Source organism: Chironomus tepperi, unplaced genomic scaffold (assembly GCF_022539635.2).
Source record: "Chironomus tepperi strain 1889 unplaced genomic scaffold, CSIRO-AGI_Ctep_v1 contig_58, whole genome shotgun sequence".
Lineage (NCBI taxonomy): Eukaryota > Metazoa > Arthropoda > Insecta > Diptera > Chironomidae > Chironomus > Chironomus tepperi.
Window position 1 is genome coordinate 688,824 of NW_027226180.1, and position 13,703 is coordinate 702,526.

At 36.4% G+C, this 13,703-nt stretch overlaps 1 protein-coding gene and 1 non-coding gene across 2 annotated transcripts; one reads left to right on the forward strand and one right to left on the reverse strand.

Moving 5' to 3' along the window:
• Positions 1-72, reverse strand: TRNAP-AGG (transfer RNA proline (anticodon AGG)). Its single transcript has one exon. It is a non-coding gene; the product is annotated as a tRNA-Pro (tRNA).
• A 10,674-nt stretch (positions 73-10,746) lies between these two features.
• Positions 10,747-11,546, forward strand: LOC139100335 (chaperone protein DnaJ-like). Its single transcript, XM_070652956.1, has 2 exons — positions 10,747-10,883; positions 11,170-11,546. The coding sequence occupies exons 1-2, from the start codon at positions 10,833-10,835 to the stop codon at positions 11,497-11,499; spliced, it is 381 nt and encodes a 126-aa protein (XP_070509057.1). The 5' UTR covers positions 10,747-10,832; the 3' UTR covers positions 11,500-11,546.
• Positions 11,547-13,703: the final 2,157 nt, after the last annotated feature.

A 13,703-nucleotide genomic window follows, 5' to 3' on the forward strand; every position in this document is an offset into this window, starting at 1 on the left:
GGGCTTAGCCGGGATTTGAACCCGGGACCTCTCGCACCCTAAGCGAAAATCATACCCCTAGACCACTAAGCCATTACCGCTGTTTACAGCCGTAGCGCACTTTTGGTAAATGTACAATTTATACATCACGTCGCATCTTCTTTTCTTTTTTAGTTCTTTCTTCTTAATGAAGAAGAATTCATGCTGCTTAAATAAATAAAATTTGCTTTTATTTTTATTTATACTGATGGACATTATTGGATATTTTTAGGATGTTGATAAAGTGAGAGTAATTAATTTGATTCTAGAATTATTCGGATACTTACAGGGTTCTTCAGTATTTGGAGTAATTAACACTGTTCAGTCACACATATCACATCTCAGAGTCACGCCAGTCTGAGTTAAGATTCCTCGATTTGTGCTGTTCGGGTCTGATGTAGTAAATGTAGTGGACTAGCTTCTAGGCATAATCATTAATCTCAACGTGAATCTTTACTGTCTAGACAGTATTGCACTTGGTATTGGATGCTAACTGACGAAAATCAGCAGCAGACGTCATCTTAGGCTGATCATGGATTCCAATTGGATCAAATGGATCAATTAGAATTCATGATTACCTTTAGATGACACTTGGAGCTGCAGCAATACTGTTTAAAGAGTGTGCAGCTTGGCTGGCCTGTTTTGACCTTGACCGTATAAAAATGAATTCACAGATGATCTTGTTGACAACACTCAATGTACTTGATCTAAGCTGTTAAGTCTGATAAGTCACAAAAACTTTGTAGAAATGGAACAAAAGCTACAAATTATTCAGAATCGGTTTTCAGACACGTTTTTCCCCAACATTAATTATTTCATTAATTAATCAAAGTCTAGTCCAGAGTTGCTTAACCTTTTTTGTGTTATGGCACACCTTACTGAGTGAGTTTAAGCATCTGAACATCCAGAACCCTAAGTTGCCGTCAATACTGCACACAACATGCGGCTCATGGCATTTTAGTGGAACTTTAGCGTGTCGTGTCACAAAGTTTAACCAGCACTGGCCCTAAAAAAACAGAAAAAATGAAGCACAAAGACAATTTCCATGTCTATAAACTTGAAAATAATTTTATTAATTTTATTTTATTTAATTTCATCATTTTACAGCGTCTATACAGCATACAATGTCAACTTTATAGGCTTATCAACAGCAATTGCTCAAGTTTGTGATGAATTTTTCATTAAAAAGTCGATAATTTTTGACATAATAATTTATGGTGAAATGACACAGCACCTTAGTGACGTCATCAATAGCTTAATTCAGCAGTTAAGCAGTAAGGCACTGATAAATATCCAGCACATCCATCACATGTCCAATTTTAACTACGAATTAAGCAAATCGGCTGTGATTTTTTTTGGATGTCCTTAATATTTGTTTGCATTTAGTGAGGATGTTGAGCTGGTCAACAACCAACCAGGTGACATCAAGTTCCTGATTTATACACAGGATCTGGACAATGTCAATTTATTTGTGAATCGATACAGAAGTGACGTCACTGAATTTAAGTCACATTTGTACTTTTTTAAGCCTGTCAATAATCATGTCCAGCTGTACACTTTTGACAACTTTTTGGGTCGGTTCTGCAACCATCCACAGAGGATTCACCTCAATTCCTTTAATATGTCCAATAGTTCCTGGCTTACAGACCTAAAATACCACAAAAAATTCCGAAATTTCAATCAATGTCCGCTGGTATTAAAGGAGATGTACGGCATGTTCCTGCATGTGGATCAAGGACTGTCAGCACTAAAAGAATGCGTCAGGAAGCGACGGGACATCGACTGTGGAACTGTTGTTGATTCATACAGCAATCTTGGTGAGCCAGTCGGTGTCTTTGTTGACATCTTCAATACAATGGGTGGAATTGCCAATTTTAAGCCTTTATACAGGTTCGACATCGAGATGGACTCATTGGCATCAAATGAGCATCCAGTTATGAAGATTTATGTTGGAACTAACTTAAATGCCTTAAATGGCATCTTCTTTCCAACTGCCATGTCCCTAAATAGTCACTACATGTTTGCAGTCACTCCAACAGAATTTTATAATAATTATGAGAAGTTATGGCTGCCATTTGATGACGTCACATGGACACTGTTGCTGCTCACATTCATTGTTGCTTTTATTGTCATTTTTATACTGAATTTTGTACCAAAACGATTGAAATTGTTGTTTTATGGTGGAACTGTTCACTCACCAGCACTAAATGTCATTCACATATTCTTTGGAATATCACAAATGAAGCTTCCAGATGCGTCAATTCCGCGACTTATTCTTATGCTCTTTATTACATTTTGTCTCATTTTTCGGACTTGTTATCAAAGTGAATTATTTGAATTTATGACATCGGATATGAGGAAGCCACCGCCAAATACTGTTGAGGATCTTATTGACAGGAATTATACGTTTGTGTCGTGTGGAGCTTCTAATGAGAAGGCACTGAAGCAGGTCATTTATGTTGGTGATGATAGGTAAGGATAAGTTCAGTTTGAGGACAAGTTCAGTTCAAGGACAAGTTCAGTTTAAGGACAAGTTCAGTTTGAGGACAAGTTCAGTTTTAAGGACAAGTTCAGTTTGAGGATAAGTTCAGTTTGAGGACAAGTTCAGTTCAAGGACAAGTTCAGTTAAATTATCTTAAATTCTTTCCTTTTTTCAGCAAGAACGTCCTGTTATTCGACGACTGCTACTTCTTATGGAACTTCTACTGTGATAATCACAACAAAGTCAGCTCTAAGCTTGCATTCTTCATCGAAAATGTCCAATACACGGTCCTCAATTCATTCTGTGATGGAGCTGCACCGAAGCTTAAGAACTTCTATAAAGACATTGGAATCTCATCATTTCTAACAGAACGGAACAGCTTCATTAATGACATATTGAATGAAGTTCTAGAAAAGACAATTCCAGCTGGAATTCCTCAACATTTAATGCAGCATCACTTAGAGTTGGTCTACAGAAGATACGAACCGGCTGATGGAAATGGACCAAAAATTTTGACATTTGATGATTTGGCTTTTGGATTTGTTATGTGGATTGCTTCATGTGGCATTGCTGTTTGTGGATTTATGTGTGAATTTTTGAGTATCAGCATCAAAAAATGCTTTAAAATTTGTTTTGGAATTTGGATATTTTTGAGGTATTGGAACTGGGGTGTTAAGTTGTTCATTTAGATTGTAAAAAGCCTCAAAATTGGCAACATAGCTTCGAAATTGCACAATTTAACTTCAAATTTTGGCAACAAAGCCTCAAATTTTGGCAATTTAACCTCAAAATTTCGCATTATAGCTTTAAAATTTGGCAACAAAGCCTCAAAAAATGGCAACATAGCTTGAAAATTTGTCAATTTAACCTCAAAATTTGACTATAGCTTCACAATTTCACTTCCTGTTGACAAAACTCCCACGACAATCCCGATTCCATTGAAATTGTACCCAAAAATACAGCACAATGCCTCAAAATTCCAACGAAAAATCCATAAAAATCCAATTTTAGCTCCAATTTTTATTGTAATTAATTAAAATGTCCAGTAAAGCCTTCTTAATCCTTTGTTCCTGCATTCTGACCATAAACAGCAGCCTAATCATCAACAACATGGAATTGGACACAATATCAACAGCAATAGCTGAAATTTGTGATGAATTTTTCATTAAAAAATTGACAGAATTTGACGTGATTATATTTGGAAGTGCCACAAGTCGTCTAATTGACATCATTGATTTATATCTTAATAAAATAGTAAGTCATACGAAAATAACTGTGGAATATGTCAATGACATACATAAATGGCATCACACATTGGAACGTTCAGCTGTGATTTTTATCAGCAATGACTTTTTTTTTAATAAATTTTCAAATTCTGCGCAACTCGGAAATAAATTCCAAAAACAATTGACATTTTTGACATTTTATGAGGATGTCCTGTTCTATTTCTTGAATAATCGGGTGCCATTTGTTGGATCCTACCTTAGCGACCAGACATTCATCAAGTCACATCAGTTTTTTGTTGGTAACTTCCAGTATGAAGGAACAATCGAACTGTTCACATTTAATCACTTTAATGACAATCGTTGCAATCAGGCAGAGCTGGTTGCGGTCAATAGATATGTTAAGCATACCAGGAAGTGGATCCACAACCTGACAGCATATGACAAGTTTGCCAACTTCCATGGATGTCGATTGACAGTCATTGACGCATGGAGTCCATACCTGTATGTTAAGACAGGCAATGAGAAGGTCGTCGAGTGCTTTAAGAAGGAACAGACCAACTGCCTGACTCTCCTCACCTTCCTAGCTGCCAACAATGGTCTGCAAGGCTTTACTGCCGATATTTTCAAAATGGCAGCAAAAAAGGCAAATTTTACACCAAATTTCAATATTCATGTATTTGCGGACGAGTCGGAAGTGCTGTCTAAGCCAATTGTACAGACATTTGTGGCTACATATACTGAAATGTTTAGAGGATATGACCCGACTTCCTTGACTTTTGACAGTAGCTTCATCATGGCAGCAACACCGAGTGAATATTACACAAATTATGAGAAGTTGTGGCTGCCTTTTGACCGTCCGACTTGGATTATGCTGCTTGTTACTTTTTTAGGTGCCTTTGCTGTCATTTTTTGTGTTAATTTTATGCCAAAATTTGTAAAATATTCACTTTTTGGACATGAAATCAGCAATCCAGCACTAAGTGTGGTTCAAGTATTTTTTGGGATTTCACAGTCGAAACTGCCAAAAGGATCAGTTCCGTGCTTTATTTTAATTCTATTCGTTGAATTCTGTCAGATATTCAGGACCTGCTATCAAAGTAAGTCATTCGAGTTAATGACCAGTGATGTGAGGAAGCCACCGCCAAATACAATTCATGATTTGATTGTCAGGAACTATACGATACTGTCATGTGCAGATGGACATGAGGATATACTCAAAGATGCTATTGCTGGTGATATAAGCAGGTAAATTTGTTGAAATAGGGGATGGCATTCAAATTTGGGTACGAATGGGGATTTATGAGGGGTATGAAGGTCACTAACTGAGGGGTACCAAGGTTACTAACTGAGGGGTACGAATGTAACTAACTGAGGGGTACGAAGGACACTAACTGAGGGGTACGAAGGTCACTAAATGAGGGGTACGAAGGTCACTAACTGAGGGGTACGAAGGTCACTAACTGAGGGGTACGAACGTCACTAACTAAGGGGTACGAAGGTCACCAACTAAAGGGTACTAAAGTCATCAATTAAGGGGTACGAATGTAACTAACTGAGGGGTACGAAGGTCACTAACTGAGGGGTACCAAGGTTACTAACTGAGGGGTACGAATGTAACTAACTGAGGGGTACAAAGGACACTAACTGAGGGGTACGAAGGTCTCTAACTGCCTTCCTTCCATTTCAGATCCAACATAGTAATCCAAGAAAACTGCAGCCTGATCATCAAGTCATATTGTGACAATTTTGACAGAGCTGATGCCAAACTAGCATTTTTCATAGAGGAGATGCAGTACACGAGTAGAAATGCATATTGTAAAGGAGCTGCTGTCATGCTGAAGAACTTCAGGAAGGAAGCAACACTGTCAGTTCTATTTACAAAGCGGAATAGCTTCCTGCATAGAATATTTGATCAGTTAATGGAAAAATTGGTTCCAGCTGGAATTCCTCAATATTTGATCAAGTATCATGAGGTTAACATGTTTAAGGTGTTTGTGCCTGCAACGTTGAGTCATGTGAGGGTTCTGACTGTTCAGGACTTGGAGTATGGATTTGTGTTGTGGCTTGGTGCTTGCGGAATTTCAATGTTGGGATTTTTGTTTGAGTTTTTGTGGATATATTTAAGGATGTTCGTAGACAACTTGGTAGAATTTTGGGTTTTAGTGACATTTTTGAGGCACAGGTCAAGAGCCTTTATTGTGCATGATTAAAGTATATTCAATAAATTACATAATTTTTGATATTTTTCCAACATTTTTTAAGAATTTTCCTAATTTTCCTTACTTTTTGGATCCTAAAGTATTCCAGTGCAAGAGTCAATCCAGCAATTAAGCATGCAGACATCCACAAAATAAATACAGCCTCAAAATCCTCAAATGTCAATATTACAGCTGTTCTGCCTTCAATCCTTCTATAAGTTCCATATAAAGCCCTTGCATGCTTAGTCATCAAGTACTGAGTAATTCCCATTGGACTTAGCTGACTTAATACTTTATTGAACATATTATAGCTTATATTGTTGGGATTCATCTGTAGATAAGTTGTAGTGTCAAGCTTAAAGTCCTTAACAATCACAAAATGTTCACCACAAGCTTCACTATAAAGTGGAACTGCATCTTTTGAGATGAGAAATGCCACACTTGAATTTGCATGCTTCATTGTCTTACACAGACATTTGATTGAGTTTGTACAGCTAGTGATGATTGGATGTGTTGTCTGGAATTATAAAGGATGTGATTAATGGTAAAGTAATGGACATTGGCTGGGAATTCAAGGAGAATGGCTGTTGATAGAGATTACATTGCCCCAGGAGTGTATCTAGGATATAGGAGGTTACAGAGGATGTTGAGGCTTGCAGCCTGACTCGTAACTCCCCTAAGAATCAATCAGAATACTTACAAACTAATTTTATCCTTCATTGTTGGATAATTGTTCTCATAAATCGAGTAGTTCTGCTCAATCAGCTCCTCAAAACTCCTCGGCTCTTGCCTTTGTATCCCAACAGTCATATCCCCAACCATCTTACTCCAATAGCAAATCCTCAGCACAAGACATAATCCAATAAACAAAAAGACCAAAAATCGTCAAATGGTGCTGTAAAAATGCCAGAATAGCCATAAAAGTCAACTTTGTTGATGATAAGCTGTAAAGATGCTTCAACTGGATAGAAAACTGACATCACTGATGAATTAGCCCCAATAATATACTCAACAATTCCGTCAGTTTGTATGTCACGCAAATTCATATGCCGAACTTCATAAAACCAATAAACAGGCTTAAAATTCATAATTTTTGATAAAATTCCAGCAATATCGACAGTAAATCCTTGAACGTCCATTTTAGGATTGGCAATCCAGTCGATGATGCTGTTCGGACTGTAGTCATCCTTACTGCCGACCTTATACTTCTTTGCTTTTCGGTCAGCACTTCCAAAATGTAAATATTTGCCATAAACTTGCTCAAATTGTAGAGGACATCCATGTAGGTTGTGGAATTTGGATTTATGGACGAACTTCCGTTTCCATTTCATTTCCGATGTCAAAAATTCATTGACAAGCTGAATATTAATGGAATAGCAGGAATTTGGACTGTACAGGTTGAACTTGCCGACCTCAATATTGCCGGTACGTCCAACATACTCAACAAAATAAATATTGGACTTGACCAAATTTTCCAACATCACAAACACATCCGTGTCATATGCTTGATTGATATGCACAATAATTGTCATGTCCACATCATGTTCATCAGGTATGTAAAGACGTCCAACAAATTGGCTGAAGTCTAAATTGTCATGAACAAAAATCACAGCTGATTTACTGAGGACATGATTCCATCTGGATGATTTGACTAGAAATTTTGTTGGATATTGTTGACTTAGTTCCATTAAGAAGCTATTTATGACGTCACTGAGATTATGATTTGATTCACCGTACAAAATTACATCAAATTTTATTGATTTTTTGATTAAAAATTCAGCAGTAAATGAGAATGTTGCTGCCAAATGTGGACCTGATTTGTCAATTTCAGTGACTTTAGAAATTGTTGTTGTAATCAACAGGAAAATTAAATAAAAATTCATATTTTCTTATTTAAATATTAATTTTTCCAACAGAACTTCACGTCTTTTATATCAAATACCACACTGCCTTAATGTCCATAGGCTAACAAATTGCATTGGAAATTCCAGAACAAAAATGTTCCAAATACAACGACATATCAACAAGATTGCATCGATTTGATAACGACATAACAACAACATTGAAGCTACATTACAGCGACATAACAGCAACATTGAAGATACATGACTACGACACAACAGTCTCATTGAAGTTCCATGACAGCAACGTTGAAGCTACATGACAGCAACGTTGAAGCTACATGAAAGCGACATAACAGCAACATTGCAACAATGTGACGACAACGTGACAACAAGGTGGAAGCATAGTAGCAGCAACAAAGCAACATGACAGAATCGTGTGACAGCCATGTGACAGTGACATAACAGCACCGGAACTCGAACATGGAAGCGATGTGACAGCAACATAAGAGCAACTTGGAAGCAAGTGATAGCGACTTAACATCAACGTAGCAGCAACGTAGCAGCAACGTAGCAGCAACGTAGCAGCAACGTAGCAGCAACGTTGAAGCAATATATTGAACGCTTGGTTAGCTGATCAGCTGCATGTAACGGTAATTATGCTCGGTACTTAAAACATTTTCATTGTCATTGGAAACAAAAAGATAACAAACTGCATGTCTAAGATAACGAACTATTCAAGCTATAACAGCGCTGCCGACAAAACCTAACTATCAAAAAATTATGTAAATAAGTTCAGTGAAAGTAAATATTTTTATACTGCTACATGCTTTATATCAAAAAAGTGTCAAATAAATTGTTCAAAAAATAAAATTAAATAAATAGACAATAAACCTTCTTTCCAGGCTGATAAAGACTCGGTAGAGTATTTAAAGGCACTTTTTGTGGGTCGACTTGCTTTATTAAGTATTTTGTATTTTGAGCAGTCAAGCTTAAGCAGGTTCTTGTTTTGGATAATTGCAGAAGTTAGGTTAGTTTTTGGGATTCTAACCTTAAAAAATATAAAAATTCTAACCTCAAAATTTTTGAAAATTCTAACCTAAAAAAATTAAAATTCTAACCTCAAAAAGTTTAAAAATTCTAACCTCAAAAATTCTAAAAATTCTAACATTGAAAAATTCAAAAATTCTAACCTCAAAAAGTTCGAAAATTCTAACCTCAAAATTTTTTTAAAATTCTAACCTCAAAAAATTCAAAATTTCAATTTCCAGTCTCAACCTCTAGCCAATAATGTGGACAAAAGTCATCCTAACCTCACTCATACTACACCTAACCTCAACCACAGACATTCCAAATCCATCTGAATTCCCTAACCTAAAACCAGCATGGGAAGATCCATCAATGTCCAAACTATTCAGCGCATATCCAGACATCCTTGACACCCCACGATCCCCACAGCAAGGACGTATCATTAACGGATTATCAGCTGATTTGGGTCAGTTCCCATTTTCAGTCTTGCTGCTGATCAAGGATGGACCCAACAACACAGTCTGTGGTGGAAGTCTGATCAAAATGAATTGGATTCTTACAGCTGCACATTGTGTGTATGGGAAGGCAGATGGTGGCTTCATATTTGCTGGTGCTGTTGATATGAAGAATGGATCAATAGCATGGAAAGGAAGGTTCAATCAGTCACAGGTGTTTATTCATCCTGACTTCTTTTTTGATCAGTACATGGACAATGACATTGCATTAATTAAATTAAGTCAGCGGATTCCATGCAATAAGCATATTGGAATCATTGACCTGCCATGTAAGTGCGATGAACTTGAGTATGCTGATGGATTGCCCGTGACAACGATGGGATTTGGACAGACGAATGGAACTGTTGCTATGGTGTCGATGACCATGAGATTTATTGAGGTTGAAGTTATGGATATTGGCAAGTGTAAGAAGCTGTTTCCGTTTCCAGTTTTTGATAATATGATTTGTACGGACACGTGTAGTGGAAGGAGTAGTTGGTAAGTTGACTAAACTGAAGCTGAGCGCCAAAATTGAGTCTTTAAAGCTGAGCGTCAATATAAAAATTTAAATTCTCTAAAGCTGAGCGTCAATATTGGAACTTTAAAGCTGAACGTCAATATTGAAACCTTAAAGCTGAGCGTCGATATTGAAATTCTAAAGCTGAGCGTCAATATTGGAACTCTAAAGCTGAGCGTCAAAATTGAACTTCTAAAGCTGAGCGTCAAAATTGAACTTCTAAAGCTGAGCGTCAATAATAAAACTCTTAAAGCTGAGCGTCAATAATAAAACTCTTAAAGCTGAGCGTCAATAATAAAACTCTTAAAGCTGAGCGTCAATAATAAAACTCTTAAAGCTGAGCGTCAGTAATAAAACTCTTAAAGCTGAGCGTCAATAATAAAACTCTTAAAGCTGAGCGTCAATAATAAAACTCTTAAAGCTGAGCGTCAATATTAAATATATACTATATTTCAGCATGGGTGACTCTGGATCAGCTCTTGTTGCTGACATAATGGGACGAAAAGTGATCATTGGTATTGTAAGCTTTGGCAATAAAAAATGTGCAACAGGAAGTGATCGACCGGTTGTTTTTGCACGTGTATCAAGCTATGTTGATTGGATATCGAAGACAATTGCATCAAATTAAGATTTTAGAATGTAAAATTATGATAAAATTAAATAAAATTAATTTTGAATTTTGATAAAATTTCAAAAATGTCGTTAATAATTAATCAATTGTTATATGGCCTCTAACGACCCCCTGATCACCCCTGAGGTCAAATCTATCCATGACGCACATCATGATGTCGACCATCAATTAAAAACTATCAAAATATAGATAAAAATTTAAATAATTATCCCAAAAAAAGACTAATTATTTTTGTCAAACAATTAAATCGTAATCAGTCAGACATCAAGGCTTATAAAAAGCCGAGGCTTTATTGTCATTGAATCAGTCAAGTTCACCAAGCTCCATTGAGTCACAATAAGGTTGAGTGTAAACAAACTTGAAGATAAAGATTGTTTAATTTTTGAAAATATCAGAATGAATTCAAGGCTGATTTTGATGCTAGTGCTGACATTTTGCACTTGTGCTGTAAGTAGAGTTTGAAATTTTTGAGGTTAGGATTCAGATTTTTTGAGGTTAGAATTCAAATTTTTGAGGTTAGGATCTAATTTTTGAGGTTAAATTCCAAATTTTCAGGTTAAAGTCCAAATTTTTAAGGTTAGAATCCAAAATTTTGAAGTTAGAACCCAAATTTTGAGATAAGAATCCACATTTTGAGGTTAAAATCCAAATTTTTAGGTTAGAATGAGAATTTTGAGGTTAGAATCCAATTTTCGAGGTTATAATTATTGACCTAACAACCTTACATTAATAGCTCGTTAGCACTGCTCCGATGGAAGCACAAAATGAAGAGGAAACTGACAAAGATATTGAAAAGACCTACAACGAGCTACAAGACTTGAAAAGAGTTGTCCGACAATGTCCATTTTCCGGTGGCGGAGGAGGATTCTCAGGTGGACCAGGTGGTGCAGGTGGACCTGACCTTAACCAAATGATCTCAATCGCCAGAACAGTCCTAAACATGCTTGATGGCGGTAATGCAGGTGGTGCTGGTGGATTTGGAGGTGGTGGACCGGGTGTTGACGGAACTAATCCACAAGTCGACAATAATGTTTTAGGAAGGTTGAGAGGTCGACGAGGTTAAAGTTATAATTAAAATATTTAAAATAAAATTTGATAAAAATCAGAAAATTGTTCAAATTATTTTAAATGACTAGTTTTTGGATATACTTTATATAAGAACTGACATTATTGACATTTTTTCTGTTTCAGTTTTACAGTTGAGCAAATAAGTTAGTAAAAATAGTGAAAAAACGTGTGATCAAATAAAGAACTGAAGATGAGGTCGTGCTTTGTATTATTGATGATTGTGTCTGTTGTAAGTTGAATAATCCTTAATTTAGGGACGTCCCTAGCTTCAAATTACTTGCTTACTTGGCTGGAATGAACGTTCTTGAAATAGGCTAGCCCATTTCCACACGGAAGTTCAAATCGTCAAAATAGGATTGAGAATGAGGGTAGCAAGATGAAGCCAAATGTGCCCGAGCAGCAGAAACGTCTCCCCCCTCCTTTTGATAATCATCTCTAAATTCACAATTTATTCTCAACCTTTCCAGCTATTCCACCAATCCACATCCCATATCATCAATCCAAACACCAATGCCAGGCTACAACTAACAAATAATCAAGACTGGCTTACTCAACGCAGTCTGGATGCTTATCAGAAGGCAATCAGTGGTATTGTGAATCCACGAGATGTTCTAATTCTAGCGAGACAAGTTTTAGACATGATGATTCATGTGACTGATAGGGAAGACTACAGACGTGCTGAAAATATTAAATAAATTGTCATCAATTGATAAGCGCTGCTTAATTTTTTGTTAAAAATGAATTATTGAATATAAGCTATAATTTAATAAAATAAGTTGAAAAGATTCAATGAAAAATAGACAATAAAAAGTAGTTTTATGATTGAAAAAGTGACAGTGAATAGCAATCAATTTGAGATGTTCAATGTCAATGTACAGCAGAGATGGAGTCATGATTGGTAGTATGACTTAGAATAGAGGAATGGTCAGCAAATTAGTCATTATAGGGACTAATCAGATACGCTGTTAATGCTGGGTTAGTTGGGAGTGAAGCTGGGGTAGTGAAGCTGAGGTTTGGTCTTCTAAAGGTGGTTAATGAGTAATAAATGAAGCTGTTGCCACACCTAGCTTTAAATCCACCATGTACCAACCTCACCTCAACTCGTGATGGAGACCGTCAATCCAAGTCACATAGACTCACCCACTGTAGTGGAGCAAAGTCAAACAATACTCTGGTTAATACAAGGTGCATTGGCCTAGCAAGCTACAATTCTTAACTACAAGCTGAAAAACCAATAGGAAGAATCAAACTGGACCAACCAATGACGGCCGAGGCTAAACGACAACGGACTAATGATTTGAGACTCAACAGCTGGAACGTGAGAACGCTTTCAGGCCCGGGAGCGTTGTCAGCATTAGTTCTTGAGCTTCGACACTAGAAGTGCACTTAATACATCAAAAATTAATCTATATGACCAGCAAAGTAAGTAAGTAGCTGGGATTTGGTTTAAAAAGTTGAGTATTCATAAAGATTTTTGATTTTCTAAATGGAATTTTTTACATTTTCTTCTCAAGAAGCATTGGGGCACGTTCGTAAATTACGTAACCCCTAGGGTTTATCCACTTATTACGTAACTCACTTAAGAGTTGGTACGCTTTAAACAATTAAAACTTGAATTTATCCTTGAGGATTAAGTTTATTGAGGGGAGGGGAGAAGAGGGGAGGAGGTTACGTCATTAGTAAATGGTTCCTTAGCCCCTTAGAGAGGAGGAGGAGGTTTAGAATTTTGTTCCAAATTTCAGTTCATAATTTTATTACAAAAACATTATGTTAAGGGCAAGTGGGGGGAGGGGGAGGTCTCAAAATTCTATATGTAACGTTCCATGTTTCATACTTTCCAACCGTTCCCATAGAAAATTGCAAAATATTTGCTAAATAGGCATTTTTAATCATACAAACTTGTTCTAGACTCAAATTCTAGATAAAGAATGCATTCTAGAAAAGGTCATTGGGGTTACGATCAATATTCATGCATTATAAGGAGGTACAGCAAAATTCCACATGGCTCGGTGGCTGGTAAGCAGCCAAGAAGTCCATAGTTACTCAAAAACCACGTGTTCCACCTCAAAACCCCTCAAATTCCCACAAAAAACCTCAAAATTATCCAAAATCTTATCTAAAATTTTATCAAAATCCAAAAAAATTATCAAAAAATGACAAAAAATACAAAAAAAGGAATCAAAAAAAAAAAATTGACTT

Bases quoted from the DNA above. Each gene is read 5' to 3' on its own strand.
- LOC139100335 (XM_070652956.1), top strand. From the start codon at position 10,833: ATGAATTCAAGGCTGATTTTGATGCTAGTGCTGACATTTTGCACTTGT. The intron at 10,884-11,169 runs GTAAGTAGAGTT...TTACATTAATAG, and splicing joins TGACATTTTGCACTTGTGCT to CTCGTTAGCACTGCTCCGAT.